The 16,078-nt window shown below is 36.5% G+C and overlaps 3 protein-coding genes across 3 annotated transcripts; 1 reads left to right on the top strand and 2 right to left on the bottom strand.

The window, feature by feature from the left end:
- Positions 1-1,812: 1,812 nt before the first annotated feature.
- LOC122281432 (peptidyl-prolyl cis-trans isomerase FKBP16-1, chloroplastic) lies at positions 1,813-5,767 on the bottom strand. The gene is made up of 8 exons (XM_043092899.1): positions 5,472-5,767; positions 4,476-4,652; positions 4,227-4,261; positions 3,637-3,730; positions 3,355-3,415; positions 2,830-2,875; positions 2,302-2,372; positions 1,813-2,068 (listed from the first exon to the last, which is right to left on the bottom strand). Exons 1-8 carry the CDS (start codon positions 5,540-5,542, stop codon positions 1,991-1,993), a joined length of 633 nt encoding a protein of 210 aa, XP_042948833.1. The 5' UTR covers positions 5,543-5,767; the 3' UTR covers positions 1,813-1,990.
- A 471-nt stretch (positions 5,768-6,238) lies between these two features.
- Positions 6,239-9,866, top strand: LOC122281430 (heat shock cognate protein 80). Its single transcript, XM_043092896.1, has 3 exons — positions 6,239-6,480; positions 7,589-7,730; positions 7,820-9,866. The coding sequence occupies exons 1-3, from the start codon at positions 6,358-6,360 to the stop codon at positions 9,673-9,675; spliced, it is 2,121 nt and encodes a 706-aa protein (XP_042948830.1). The 5' UTR covers positions 6,239-6,357; the 3' UTR covers positions 9,676-9,866.
- Positions 9,867-10,358: 492 nt separating this feature from the next.
- LOC122281431 (calcineurin B-like protein 3) lies at positions 10,359-14,764 on the bottom strand. The gene is made up of 10 exons (XM_043092897.1): positions 14,543-14,764; positions 12,490-12,546; positions 12,249-12,403; positions 11,857-11,939; positions 11,622-11,681; positions 11,420-11,528; positions 11,207-11,259; positions 11,051-11,131; positions 10,813-10,925; positions 10,359-10,638 (listed from the first exon to the last, which is right to left on the bottom strand). Exons 3-10 carry the CDS (start codon positions 12,370-12,372, stop codon positions 10,581-10,583), a joined length of 681 nt encoding a protein of 226 aa, XP_042948831.1. The 5' UTR covers positions 12,373-12,403; positions 12,490-12,546; positions 14,543-14,764; the 3' UTR covers positions 10,359-10,580.
- Between the last annotated feature and the right edge of the window lie 1,314 nt (positions 14,765-16,078).

Genomic DNA, 16,078 nt, shown 5'->3' with positions numbered 1-16,078 from the left:
TAAGAAGTAAGAGTATGGGATAAAATTAACAACTGGAATACTAAATTCCTATCTTAAGCAAGAAAAAGGGTCTTTATCAACGCTATTGTAGAGGTTATTCCTACTTATGTTATGAGTGTGTTTCTCATCCTAAGAAAGTTATGCTAGAACCTAAGTAAGATGATTAGGAGATTTTGGTGAAGTTTCCAAGAGAAGAATCATGGTGTGCATTGGATTTTTTGGGATAGAATGGGAAGAGATTTAGGTGGAGTTTCCAAGAGAAGAATCATGGTGTGCATTGGATTTTTTGGGACAGAATGGGAAGATCAAAATTTGTAGATTTGGTTACATAAAATTGAACTATCTTATTTTATCTAGTCTCATTTAATTATTATAACTTTTCTAAATTTTCACATAAAATATAATAAATAATTTAATTTTTTCAAATTTCAAAACAAAACTTATATTAAAAAATTATATTATAATAATATTTTATTTAACTTTCAACAAAACATCTCATTTGAACTGTGTAACCAAACGAGGCTAGTTTTTGAGATATGGAGTGTTTCAACAAAACTTTGTTAACAAAACAATGTTGGTGACCATTACACTATCCTAGTTCTCTTGTGGGATAAATTTTCGAGGCTGAATATTTTCCTCATGTATCAGTATTGAATGCTCATCTTGGTATAAAACCTTCTTTTGGTTGGAGAAGCTTTTGTTTTGCTGTAAATTTAATGCAAGAAGGTATTATTTTAGAGGGCTGGAAATAGGAAAAAAAATACATATTTGGAAAGACAAATGGATCCATGGAGCCTTAGAGGTCCATCTCATTTTGTTCACACATCAATTCGAAGGTTGAATGAGGGCGCTTATGCTGAGAATTGATAGGAATCTCATTGGTGGAATTTATCAATTGTACATGATGTTTTTTATACTGAAGAAGCTACACTAATCTATATAATGCCACTTAGTTTATTACAGCATGAAGACACACAGATATGGAAATGTTGTAGTAGTGGTCAGTTCACGGTTAGAAGCGCCTATCACTTGCAAAAAATAGATCGGGATAAGGGGCCATGCTCTAATGGTGCTTGGTGTAACACGACTTGGAAGCGACTATGAGGTACGGAAGTATCAAATTCTGTTAAATACTAAAACGTGGAAGGCTTGTAACGAGGGGCTTCCCACAAGGTTAAATCTCTTTTAAAAGGAAGAAGAATCTGTTGCTCATATTCTTTGGTTATGCCCAACTGCCCAAGATGTTTGGTGTTAGTTACTTAAAAGCTACAGAAATGTATTACTGAAGGTGAGGACTTCTACTAAATTGTAACTCAACTATTATACAAGCTAGATCAAGAAGAGTTTGGATTATTAGCACTGGTTTCGAGATCAATCTAGTGGGGAAGAAATAGGTGTATCTTTAAAGGGGATTTTACTAATCCCAATGAAGTTTTCATTCAATCACAACAAGGGAGTTCATTGGGATTTATTGAAGTACAGAGGAAGAAATTGCACCTGACTCCTAGGGAGTTCAAGCAACCTTACAAAAACCATTACCATTTTGCTTAGAACCAGTGGCAGCAAAGGCTCTGGGTTCAGTGGAAGCTATGCTTTTCTGCCATGATCTAGGATAGATAAAATGCTATTTGAAGGACTCTTTGCAGGTGGTTAATGGTTTAAATGATCCAAATGGTAATCTTCGTAGATATGGGCAGTTGATTGAGGATGCAAAAAGACAGATAAAAGTTTTTTTATTCCAAAGTTGTTTCCACGAGAAGGGAGACCAATTTAGCCGCTCACTATTTAGCCTAAATTTGCTAAATACCGATCTTAACATCTTCAACAATAATTCATTAAATTCCCATTCGAAACAAAAAATGGCTGCGCATTCTACACATTTATCGGTTCCAAGGCCTGGAACATCCAAATCAAATAATCTGGTTTTAAGAAACATCACTATTGCCCACCAAAAGAGAGATCAAATTGAGTACAGCATTCAGGAACTCTTTCATATTACTTTCAGGAGCTGCACTTCAAATAACAAAGGCTCGTTTGTATGGGAAAAAAGGCTTCGTCGAGGCCCAAACTGCAATCAACAGCCATACAATGTAACATTATTAACCTAGTATAAAATTGATTCGACGACAACGTATTGAATTTTTCTTTATCTTGGTAATGTTAGGAATGAAAATGCGAAACAGAGAGGAAGCTTTCCTCAAAAGAGATGCCAGCAATAGAAAAAGCAAAATAGTCCATTTAACAACAAAATTTCAGGGATTATCAAAGGAAGAATAAACAGATCATAAGTACAGGTGTAACCTCTTCAGGGATTGGCCTTGAATTTTCGTTGATGTATCCCAATGAAGGAGGTATCAATGCTCTCCTTTTTCCTGAAGATGAAACCCATAGAAATGTGAGCAATTCCTTCAATTCTTACCAAACTGATAGCAAAAGGCAGGGATTTTGATCTATGGTGGTTAAAAATGGTTGGTCGACAGTCGACACCACATACTTGCTAACATATGAAACAAATACAAATTCATGCATTAATGCTTTTTTTACTATAAACCATTCAAGCTCTTGTTCAGTGTTAAAGATGCAGAGGAAAAATATGCAAATGTGGAAGTGGAACCATGATCAGAGAGATAGAGAAGGGCGATTGAAAGAAATCTACCAGCCTAATCCACCAGTAAGAGGCAATATAGTAAAAAGAAAAGGAGATTAAGTAGAGAATTTGGTGAAACTAGAAAAGAAGCCCTAGCCAAGGATTAAGTCAGCATTGGAGGGTCAAAGAGATTCAGGAGGTAACATGGTCAAGACAACATTTAGAGACCCAGAGATAAATACCTCCAACCCTCATGCCAATCAGAACCTCCTTCAAGCCCTTTATGATCTGTCAGGAGAAGCAACTTAGGCACCATGAATTACCTAATTACATGCTCGAAAAAGTAGATAAGTAAACAATGAGGACAGAAGTCGGGAGTAATTCTGATGAATATCTAAGATGAATGCATGCTACAAACTTGGAACTTTCTTCAGACTCTTAACTAACGTGTTTGACATCAAAATTCCTATAGAGGTGGGTATAGGATTACCAAGTAAATCTGTTTGCTTCCTTTTTGGATAAATTGTAGAATCAGTCCCATTTTTACCATTTTGCAAAAAGATCTCTTATTTAGTCCCTCTGTCTATCTTCTGTTAAGTTTTTAATAGCAAAATGTATCATTTGGCAAACTTGACACGTGCCATCCAATCATAAGCCCACGTGTGACATTTGTAAAGGAATGAGGTTAGGGAATGAGACTTTAAGGTATGTGGTAGGACCGTAACCTCAGAATTTGCAAGCCTCTACATGTTAAAGCAAGGACTAACCTGATTATCATCCAACGGAAGTGTAATTGGTTTGCTTTCTCCACTGAATTGATCAACAGTGCTGCAGCATGGCATGAGTTCAAAAAGATATCATAGAGAATGGTCAGATCAACTATCATGACTCATGAGTGCAAGAAAGAACTAGAAACTTGAGATTTATTTGATGGCAATATACATGCAAGTCCTACAAAAATTTGACTTGTGATCATTACCTTTACAAACAACAAAAGTAGCTTCTAAAGCAACTTTGTTAATAACTACACATTTAAAGTATGAAATTACCTGTGAACAAAGTATCCATTTGAGCGCCTGCATACATAATTGACTTCAACAAGATCTCCTTCATGGGCTTCTGATCCTTCCCCTTCAACAACATCTAGAAAGGGAACTCATAATTTATTGTAGAATCCAGGAATGAATAAATTACTTATGTTTAGGATCCATTTCACATTGAGTGCATGACACCTCCCAAATCAATATCAGATGACTGATGACAATTCAAACATATATAGCCTCTGAAAAGGTCCAGCCATATTCGAGAAGAATGAATGATGCTGTCACATGTAAGTCAATTGTCACCAAGTTGTCAGCTGACTGCAACAAAACTTCTTATGCATGATGCTAAGAAGTATGAATGATGCTATCACATGTAAGTCAACTGTCACTGAGTTGTCAGCTGACTGCAACAAAACTTCTTATGAATAGCAACCAGAACTGAATCTCACTAAACTTCTAAGGCACAACAACCATAACTGAATCCTTGGTGTCTAAATGGTAAACACAAGATCATCTAAGATGTTATAAATAAACATTTTATACACATTTAATATCATTCTTAAGCCAAAATATGTGTAATCATATTAATTTTATACCTTGAATTCTCACGCCACTGGCTAGCTTGAAGGTCCTGGATGCTTCAAATCCCAAATTTTAATCAAATATTACAACCGATACAGCTTTAAAGAAGTGAAGCTCATGATAACCTTCTGGCTTCCTTGAGAACAGAAGTCAAATTTAGATGTGTGTGAAAGTGCTGCGTGCATGTATGTGCGCGCGTGCGAGTGCGTGCATGTTTGTGTGTGTGTGTGAGAGAGAGAGAGAGTAGAATAATGAGCACTTACCTAATAACTTCAGGGTCTTTCATCTCTGGTACCGGTGCAGCAACAATGGGATAAACACACAGCAGTATGGGGTTGAACCCCAAAAACTGCAAAAGCAGCCGTCTTGACAATCTTCTTACTTTTAGTGAGGGAAATTTGCCATGCAAATTTTGAGGCATAGCATGCTTCTCCATACAGCTGGTAAGTATTAAAAAAACATTTATGCGATGTGGAAGAAATGTTTTTATTGTTTACAATGACTCATATGGAAATATAAATATAACTCCGCAAATTAAACTTGAACATTAAGGCATCATTGAGTTCTAGATATATTGATCATCTTTGTATTGTTTACAACACAAGAAACATAATACCCTGTGAATATATTGGGCACCGTCCTTGTGTCAACTACATGCTGTAGCTTCATCTATGATTCAATCCCACATTTGAGTAACATACGTTCATATAAGATTTTTTGGACCACACACATTAGTTTAAGCCGTTCTGGGTTAAGGTGATGTCTAGAAGCGAGGGATTTATATAACATGTTACATCCCTCGCTTCTAGACATATCAGAAATATATCTCCCCAACCTTACCAGAAAATCTGAGTCAGGGAACTCAAGTTGATTTTTATGAGAGACAAGACTCGTCAAAAACTGATATCACTTTGCTCGAGCATTAACATTTTCACCCAACAGAGCGAGCCTAAATATGAAGCCTGCTGCCAGATGCCCAAAGATCACAAATTTAACTCCATAAATATACAACTTCGTAATCGAATTATTCTAAATAGAAAAACAAAGAACAAATTCTAGTAACAGCAAGCAATGAATAGCAATTTGATTAACCCAATTTCTAATAAAGTAATGACTTCAATTCCTGTGTTCTATCTGGTTTGTATGGATAACGTAGCTAGCTTACATAGAGCTGGTTTCAAAGGTTTTTTTTTTTTAATAATCAACAACAATAAAAAATAACAAAAAGAAAAAGAAAAAAGGGCAGATGGAGTTCATACCTGGGAGTCGGAGACATGGAAGCTGCGCGTGGTTGGAACTGTGTTAAGGTCTGGAACGGAAGAGCAACCATTCTCGAAAGAAATGCCAAGTCGCAGCTTCAGAACTTGTTGATAATGGATAACATGTTTTGGTGGAGTTTTTCTTGCCCACAATTACAAATGATATCTTTTGTGCATAGGCTTCGATTTTCTATTCCTGGCTCAAATTTATTTATGCTTAAACCGGGTTACGGATAGCAGCACCCTGCACACAAACACCACCAATTCTAACTCCTCCATTGTGTTTGGATCGAGAGAGCACCTGCACACCAACACCGCCGGATTATTTTATTCATGTGAAAGCCTTGTTTGAATTGAAAGATGATTTCCATCTATTTTATTTTATTAAACTATTATAATTATTTTAAAATTTTATATAAAATATAATAAAAAATTATAATTCTTTTTAATTTTAAAATAAAAATAATATTTTAATAATATTATATTTAACTTTTAATTTTCATTCTTTCTTATTTTATTTTAATCGTCAAACTTCTTCTACCGTGCTCACCCAAACACAGCCGTACCGCTCCCTGGCCCACGAGAGTTTCATACAACGACATTCCGCGCGCGTGTTGTGGAAACACCAACCCCTTACAAACTACGAAGCAACCCTCCCAAAGTGTCTCCGTGTCCGACCTTTTGTTTTTTTGGAGAAAAAAAAAAAAATTACATAATAGAAGGATCTAGAAACCCTAGCCATGCCCACTATAAAGTGTCGCTTCCGCTCATTTCCTAAACGCTACCTCTTCCTCTACTAACCTCAAAGCTTCGCAGATACTCTTTCTTATTCCCGTCCTATCTCCGACGACTTCGGCGTTTTTACCTGTCACAGAGAGAGAGGGAGATGGCGGATACCGAGACGTTTGCCTTTCAGGCTGAGATCAATCAGTTGCTGAGTCTGATCATCAACACATTCTACAGCAACAAGGAGATCTTCCTTCGGGAGCTCATCAGCAATTCCTCCGATGTGCGTCCTCTCTCTCTCTCCTACCTTGCTTTAGATTTTTTTTTTCTTTAATCTAATGTCTTCGATTTCATTTCTCGTGCAAAACCTTTCGTATGTTATTTTCGGTAAATGTTGACTCTTATTTTTGACGTTGACTCGGGAATCTTTCGTTAGATTTATTGCTTTAAAGTCTCCGTTTCGTAGGCAAGTCATAGTTTGTTTGTTCTGTGAGTTCTGTTTTTGGTTTTTTAATATTGGGTGTGTGCTATTGCCGTGTGCAATGTCATGTGATGTTGTGGATATATTTTGGAGTTTTTTTCTCAACCTTTTTTCTAACATTAGTCTTGATCTCTACGTTTGGAAAAATAGAACAGTAGCTATGTGTGGTTGTCAGCGAAATATGATAAAACTAGAACAGTAGCTATGTGTGATGATGTGCTAACATACGGAGAATTATGAGAAAACGAAGAAGAAATGCATGTTTGCTAGGTATTCTTTTTTTTAATATCAATAAGAAATACTATGCTATTGTGTAGAATTGGGTCATCTCAACCTAATTGTTTATAGTACTCAATGGGTTAGAGAAATAATAGGGTTTTATTTTGTCTACCGTGACGAAGCCTTGCATGACAATGCATATCATAATAGACTTTTCGTTTTAAAATTTTAATAAACATATTGGTTGTGTTATGTGTTAGTTTCTTGCACGTTAAAATTCGTGTTTGTTGCTTGTCTTGTAAATATTTTTTGGTATTTTGCGGCTTTCTACATTCATGGGAATGCGTATATACATGTGTGCATGTGCACGTAAAAATACTTGAGATTTTCCTTGAGGGTTTAGGAAAACATAATATCACGCATTGATTTAGTGATGGTGCTTCTTGAAATTGCAGTGTGCTTATTGTTGCATATTTGATGGCAAGCTTTATTTGGGGTTGTCATACCTTGATTTAAGTATGCTACTTTTAATCGTAGTTTGATTGTTGATGCAAGTTTTAGAACGTATAATTCGATTGACTCTGTACTTGGCGTACACTTTATTTTAGTGTCTGTATTCAGATGAAGTAAATTCTGGATGCCTTTCACACGGTAGCTTGATTATTAAACTTCTTTATGTGATCACGTTTAGGCTCTGGACAAGATCCGTTTTGAGAGCTTGACTGATAAGAGCAAGCTAGACGCACAGCCTGAACTCTTCATCCATATAATCCCTGACAAGGCCACTAACAGCCTGACCATCATTGACAGTGGTATTGGCATGACTAAGGCTGGTGAGTAGTAGAGGAATTTAGCTGTTGCTACCCTTTAGTAGTCTTTCATCGGGATTTGTAACTTAATCTGTTAATTTGTGCATTGATAGATTTGGTGAACAACCTGGGTACCATTGCTAGGTCCGGAACCAAGGAGTTCATGGAAGCTCTTGCTGCTGGGGCCGATGTGAGTATGATTGGACAATTTGGTGTTGGTTTCTACTCAGCATATCTTGTTGCTGAGAAGGTCATTGTCACCACTAAACACAATGATGATGAGCAATATGTCTGGGAGTCCCAAGCAGGCGGGTCATTCACTGTCACTAGAGATAACTCTGGTGAAAACCTTGGTAGGGGTACTAAAATTACCCTCTTCCTCAAGGAGGACCAGCTCGAGTACCTTGAGGAGCGGCGGTTGAAGGACTTAATTAAGAAGCACTCTGAATTTATCAGCTATCCAATTTCTCTCTGGATTGAGAAGACCACTGAGAAGGAAATTTCTGATGACGAGGATGAGGAAGAGAAGAAGGATGAAGAAGAGAAGAAGGATGAGGAAGGCAAGGTTGAGGATGTTGATGAAGAAAAGGAGAAAGAAGAAAAGAAAAAGAAGAAGATCAAGGAGGTGTCCCACGAGTGGTCCTTGGTTAACAAGCAAAAGCCAATTTGGATGAGGAAGACTGAGGAGATTACAAAGGAAGAGTATGCTGCGTTCTACAAGAGCCTTACTAATGATTGGGAAGAACACTTAGCTGTGAAGCACTTCTCAGTTGAAGGCCAGCTCGAGTTTAAGGCAATCCTCTTTGTTCCCAAGAGGGCACCTTTTGATCTTTTTGACACAAGGAAGAAGCCCAATAACATTAAGCTGTATGTTCGCCGTGTCTTTATCATGGACAACTGTGAGGAGCTTATTCCCGAATACCTTAGCTTTGTCAAGGGTATTGTGGATTCTGAGGACCTTCCTCTGAATATTTCAAGAGAAATGCTACAGCAGAACAAAATCCTCAAGGTTATCCGCAAGAACTTGGTCAAGAAGTGTGTTGACATGTTCTTTGAGATTGCTGAGAACAAGGAAGACTACAACAAGTTCTACGAGGCATTCTCTAAGAACCTTAAGCTCGGCATTCACGAGGATTCTCAAAACAAAACAAAGCTTGCCGAGCTGCTTCGCTACCACTCTACCAAGAGTGGTGATGAGATGACGAGTTTGAAGGATTATGTGACCAGGATGAAGGAAGGCCAGAACGACATTTATTACATTACTGGGGAGAGTAAGAAGGCTGTGGAGAACTCTCCATTCCTGGAGAAGCTGAAGAAGAAGGGTTATGAGGTTCTCTATATGGTAGATGCCATTGATGAGTATGCTGTTGGTCAGCTCAAAGAATTTGAGGGCAAGAAGCTTGTCTCGGCTACAAAGGAAGGGTTGAAGCTTGAAGAGAGTGAAGATGAGAAGAAGAAGAAGGAAGAGCTGAAGGAAAAGTTTGAGGATCTATGCAAGGTGATGAAGGATGTGCTGGGTGACAGGGTTGAGAAAGTGGTGGTGTCTGACCGTGTTGTTGACTCTCCCTGCTGTCTGGTAACTGGTGAGTATGGCTGGACTGCAAACATGGAGAGAATCATGAAGGCCCAGGCTTTGAGGGACAGCAGTATGGCTGGATACATGTCTAGCAAGAAGACCATGGAGATCAACCCCGAGAACCCCATCATGGAGGAGCTCAGGAAAAGGGCCGATGCGGACAAGAATGACAAATCTGTGAAGGACCTTGTTCTCTTGCTCTTTGAGACTGCACTCCTCACCTCTGGCTTCAGCCTTGACGAGCCCAACACCTTTGGCAACAGAATCCACAGGATGTTAAAACTTGGTTTGAGCATTGATGATGAGGAAGCAGGCGATGGTGATGCTGACATGCCCCCACTGGAGGAAGCTGAAGCCGATGCTGAGGGCAGCAAGATGGAGGAAGTTGATTAAACTAAGCATTTTGAATTTTAATATCAGCCTTTTTGAATAACAATTATATATATTCTGTTTGAGGATCATAAGCCTCGAGTTTTGATGTTCTGTTGACTTGGTAGGAGGTACAATTTATCCTTATGATTGCTGGGTTTTTGTTTAGTAGTGGCAGTGTTTGGTTAATTTGGCATAATTGACGTTCTTGGTAATCCCGCGTGTTTAAAATGCTGTTGTTATTTATGTTTTTGTTATAAAAGTAAAAGCTCTAGATTTTTTATATTTTTGACTCCTCGCGTATCAGACCCCATGCCCAGGGTCGTCGTATTCTCTTGTAACAGATGATGGAGTAGATTGAACGGTGGTGCTTAAATATTACGCGACACACGCCTTTGGCACAAGTTGAACCAAAAATAATAAAAAAAATTGAAATCTGGAACTCACGGAGCAGTCAAAGCGTTGCACTGGCTGGCAAATTTTCCAACTGCTGCGTTGGGATATGGTACTTCTGCTTATAAGAAAGATTCCGACTTGGATGGAAACTGCTGTTTTATACCTTCCAATATCTGTTTTTTTTATCTTTTGTAATTTTGAAGTATTTCAATATCTTAGTTCCTGTCACCTGGAACAATTTTCATGTTGCTTAACACACTGCCGAATATGGACGTTAACACCAGAGTCAGGGACTTCGCTAGAACACACAATTAACGGAACAATTGAGATTTTTGATAAAATTTAAACAATGACATCTATAAATAGCACCCGAATGTATCATGAAAGAAGTGAATATCCACACACCACCAACAATCCTCAAACCAACAACTATAATCAAAATCAAAATTATGTGAAAACTCTCGGCACAAGTGTCTAGAAACAAACAAACCATGATCAACAAAGCCTGCTGAATTTCATTGCAAATCTCGAGTTCAGGTATCATCGACTTGTGAATGGAACACAAAGCTTGGGAATGTTGTGGTTATGTCCCTGCTCAAAGAAACAACACAAAATAGATCTTTTTCATATGTAAACTAGCAAATGCAAACAGTAATGAGTTAACTTGCGTCATGGTGTTAAATGAAACGTTGCTTCTAACAAATTGTTCACATATTTCCTGAACGTTGGAGAAATCGAAGGAAATACATCATATTCAAAACTTACTTCAGGTATTGAAGGGTCATATTCTTCAGGAGGGATGGATGTCGCAAAACAAGGCTTCTCCACTCTTCTTTGTCAATCTTTCCATCATGTTTTGTATCAGCTTCCTCAAAGGTCTGAAAAAAAGCTCCAGAGTTTATAAAGTAACACTTTAACAATGTGTACACATTCTTGCCATGAACAATAATGAAGCATGGCAATGACAAAAAACATTAAGTTAATCATGAGGTTCAGTGGGCACCTTGTCAATAATACTTTCTATAACATCATCTGAAAGATTCATCCCAGATTCAGTAAGTGTAGCCACTACCATTTGCTTCACCTAGAAGGAAGACAGAACATTTGAAAAACCAAATCTAGGAATTAAAGAGATTACTCCTGTGAGAATAATATTTACCTCCTGTCGCTCGATGAAACCTTGCTGCTTTAGATCATATAGTTGAAATGAAACTAGAACATGACATTATGGAGTTAACATAAAAGAAATTAACAGGCAACCGTATAACTGAAAAATCATGATCATGAAATAAGTTCACATGACCAAAATCTTTGCCCAGAAGATGGGAAAATATCATGACAAGAAAACTCTAGCAAAGCCAGAATGACATACACTCAATCTTATCCTCAATAGGGGCATTTGGATGGAATACAGAAAGAGCACGAGCAAATTCTTCAAAACCTAGTATGCCATTGTGCTTTGTATCAAACAAGTCAAACACCTGCATTCAATGAGTAGTATGTAGAAGGTGAGATAGTTAACAGATCGATTGACAAAAATGGTTTATCAAGGAAACCAATAGAAAAGAGGTTACCCGATCTGCAAACAAGCTCTCTTTCTTGTTTGTCTTGAATAACGCTAGTTGAAACTCTTCCTGCAATGAGGTATACGATATGCGACATCAGAAAAACTGTGAACTGATTAAGGAAAAGGGGGATCAAGAATTTCATGTGTAGTGCAACACTACAAAGACATTGACTCCAATTGTGTAAAACAAAACTATGCCAAGAGCATAATTTGTCAATGGCCTATACAAATCACAAACAAACCTTGTTAATCAGCCCATCATCAATAACAGCACTGCTGATCTTCTTAAAGAGCTCATAAAGTGCCTCTATCTCACTTACACTGACTGCATCCAAGCAAGGGAAATATCAACAATCTTCAGTGAATGGTTCTATAGTTCTATTGAAAAGAAAGGAACTGTATAATTAAAAACATTATAGCCACATTAAATTCTATATCGGTTTTTATTTAGTTCTTCACGCTGGAAAGCACAAAGTTATAACAAGATACAAAATCATTGGTATATGGCCATTCTCAACTACATGGTATTAACTCAGAAAAAATGTATTCATCTATTATTGTTAAACCCATTAGCTACAATACATATTACAGATAAATAATGGCATGACAAACAAACAGCAGGTTGATGGCATACACACTGTCTCCCTTGCAAGAAGTTCAGGATCTTCGAGGCCTCTTGATTGTTTATATAAATCAAGATCACAACACCGTAGTAGGGAAGCACCTACATGCTTAAATCCCTCTATGCACTGCAACATGATATTTTCTGCAAATCAAGACACTCCATACCTGTTTCAACAGAGGAAAGGGAAATGAATTTATACAAGTCACTCTACAAGAAAAAGCTCCATATACAGTCAAAGAGAAGAATGGACCTTTTAACCATTTCCAGTTGCTGCCAAAAGTTGTATAAAAACTGGAGCGGTCAAGACCTGTTTCCAGGAACAAAAGTAAAATGTTCATTGTGACCTGATACAGCAATATATACTCAAGCATACAAGAGAGATAGCTTTTTAAACAACTAGCCTAAAAAAAAAAAAAAAAACAAGAGACATAGCTTTTTGATAGCTGTAGAACCCCATGACAAAATGCTTCATTTTTCAGTCAGGACATGGACGTATCTTATGATGTATAACATCTGTTTATAAACTGGAAACTTATTCTTTCTTTTCCATTTTTCTTGTTTCTTTTCTAGTATGTGGAGGCAAATATATTTTTCACCCTACTACTTATAAAAAATATATATATATTTTTCACCGTACTGATATTAGCATCAATTGTCTAGACTCAACTAGCCAATTTACATACATATTTATACTGAGAAGTTTAGAGATCTGTTTTCTTTTCTAACCCAAAAAGTAAGGAGGCACAACCAAGTTAGATACAAAGTGTACAAAGCAATGCCCTAACAAAAAACAGACTACTGGATCAGAATTCAAAGTTATGAATCATTGTAAATGCTGACTCTATGGGTGTGCTCAGGTTGTTACATGTAACCATATTTGAGATTCAGATGACTGAGAGTAGCAACCAGTTATTCATGATGAAAAGATTACATTTCAATCTTTTTCAGCTGAAACATTCTAACTTTTCCACAGAGAATCATGGAAAAGAAAATAGAGATATCGTTAACATTGACGTTGAAAGGGAAAAATAGAGCTCCCCTGGGTAGTGAAGGTAGATAATGATTATATTCATGCAAGCAGTTTTTTTTTTTTTTTAATTAAGTAATCGAAAATTTAATTGAAGAGCCAAAAGAGCCCAAGTACACTTAATGTATACAGGAGAAACACCTAATTAGTAAAAATTCATGCAAGTACACCCAAATAGATGCAACTATGTTGTTCCATGTTCTGAACCCATGAGCAAGGCTTCACAGAGGCTGGTGAAGTTTGGACCCAAATCAAGCAGCTTCAAACAGAACGTGATAGGACAAAAACCATAAGTAGCCGAGAATGTAAGGTATTTCATTGAACTTCAATTAACATGATCCAAACCCAACAAGGGCATTCTCTAAATGAACATTCTATTTTGTTGTAATTACATTTCTCGTGAATTAAGGAGACTCAGAACTTGCATTCTAGAAGTTAGACAGAGATACAAGTCTATACTTAGAATTGAGTTAAAGATGGGTATTGATCCTCCACAGCTACTCAAGTGCTTTGGAAACAAACACTGCAAAAGACAGGATGCCCTGGGATTTTATCACAGAGACAGGTTTTGCTCTTTTACAATCTAAAAGATCCTTGTACTACAAGTGGCCTTAAAATTACACAATCCTCTAAAGAAATGCTTAATCCTTTCACAAACCTCGAACGATTACCAGGTCTTCCTCTCTAACCTAGATTAGTTTGAACCATTGCCCATGCCTCCAAATCCAAATAGTTGCATTGTCATAGACAATTAAAAAGATCAAAAATATATATATATATATATATATATCATTTCACGGCATCTTTTCTAAACTGAAAACCTGCTCCCATGCTACAATGTTGAGCAAAACTGCCCTCTCTAATTTCTATCTCAAACCCCATTTTTTTCATTACTGCAGAAAAACCCGGGATTGAATCATACTAGGACCAAGAAAAAACATTTGAATGCACATACGCGAAACATTCATCAAATAAAGATCTGTATCTAAACAGAAAAGGGCTAAAAAAACATTATTGTCTAACTTGTAGAATCCATCCACACCGATCCAAATACCACGAAGTACATTCATAGCAAGATCCGACCATCGAATTCCAAGAGCAACAACAGAGAAATAGAAAAATCAGAAATTTGAACCTAAATGAAAGCTTTAGTTGTAGCGTATAGAGATAAAGCTTTCGAAAATCAGGAATCCTGCGAACGAGATAATACGAAACAAACTCGAAAATGGGTATAGAAGGTAAGAAGGCAATAAGAATAGACAGAAAGGAAATAAACCTAAATTCCTTGGGTCTTCGCACAGCTTATCCGGAAGCAGAAACAGAAAGCGGGCACCTTTGGTTCCGGAAGGAAGAGAGGAGGGGCAAAGCAAAGCAAAAGGAGGTTGATGGATTTTATGTACTGCCCGTGCAGCTCGCGGTGGTTGTATCGTAATCGAATATTAAATTATAAGGGAAGGCAAGGTGATGAAGGAGAGAGAATGGAAGGTTGGATATGTCTCATTTAGATTTATTCACTGTTTTCTTTCTTTAATCGACGATAACGATTCAAAATATAATAATATATATAATTATTATTTTTTATATATTTTACATATATGAATTAAGGGTCAAAGGTGTGATGTGTATTTGGGCAGACGGCGCCGTTTTCATTATTACTTACCACATTTCCATTTATTCACATAATTTATCTTCCTTGCGTAGCATCCTCGTACGGATTTTAATATTTAAAAATAAAAAAAGCATCCTCGTACGGATTTTGATTTTCAAACGTACGTACAAGTCAGGTTTTTGTAGTTCATTGTTCAAACAACTATTTAATACTTTACCAATAATCAAATTTAATGCTAAATATACTTAAGAAAAATTTTTAAAAAATTAAATTTTCCACGTATCAGTATTGATATGTTGAAAATTATCAAATTTAAAATTTAAAATTTGAATTTAAAAAAGAAAATTAACAAAATGAATCTTGTAAATAAAAATATAAGTAAAATTGTAAGTATATGTGACACTACTCTTAACAATATATATATATATATATATATATAATATGATTATGGTATGCATTGAAGATCCCAATCCCATGCTAGTTTGGGTCTTTATATTTTTGGGAGTGGAATTCACTTGACATCAAAGGAAAATTTTACATACCACACCACTATGATACTATCTTACTTTTATCACATTATGTAAAATGTGATATATTTATCATCATTAAATAATTTTTTATTATCTAATGATGATAAATATGTCACATCTTACATATTAAGATGTAAGTAAAATAATAATATGGTGTAAAATATTTTTAATTTAAAAGTAGGATGGAAAAAAGAAAAAGAAAAGGCAGAAATGGGGCTACCCTACAGTTTCTATGTAATTGTGGCTAAAGACTAAAGTAATTGAAGGGAGGAAACTGCCCATCTCCCGTTCCAGCCTTCCACTATTCATGTAACCGGTTGGTGGCAATGCGCCATGGCTACCACCAAACCCCATGCCATGCTATATCTTTTCTCATCTTTTCAAACACTGGCCATGGATAGTCCGAATTTCCCAAATGTACCAAATTATTTATTATAAACTTTTTTTTATATATATATATTTGGGGAGGAGGATTTCGGAAGCCATACCTCTGTTTGAAAGGTTGAGAGTTATGTCAACGAAGCCACAGGCCTTTAACAATTAGTTATCATAAGCTAATTATCAACTAGTGCACTCAAATAGAGAGAAAAATATTTTCTTAAAGTTTATTTCGAATTTGAAAATCTCATGTTAGAGAGTGATAAGACTACAATATTTATTATTTTTATTGTGA

The sequence above is a fragment of the Carya illinoinensis genome, chromosome 11, assembly GCF_018687715.1.
Source record: "Carya illinoinensis cultivar Pawnee chromosome 11, C.illinoinensisPawnee_v1, whole genome shotgun sequence".
Taxonomy (NCBI): domain Eukaryota; kingdom Viridiplantae; phylum Streptophyta; class Magnoliopsida; order Fagales; family Juglandaceae; genus Carya; species Carya illinoinensis.
The sequence above is the reverse complement of the archived record's forward strand: the minus strand, read 5'-3'. Positions and strand labels throughout refer to the sequence as shown.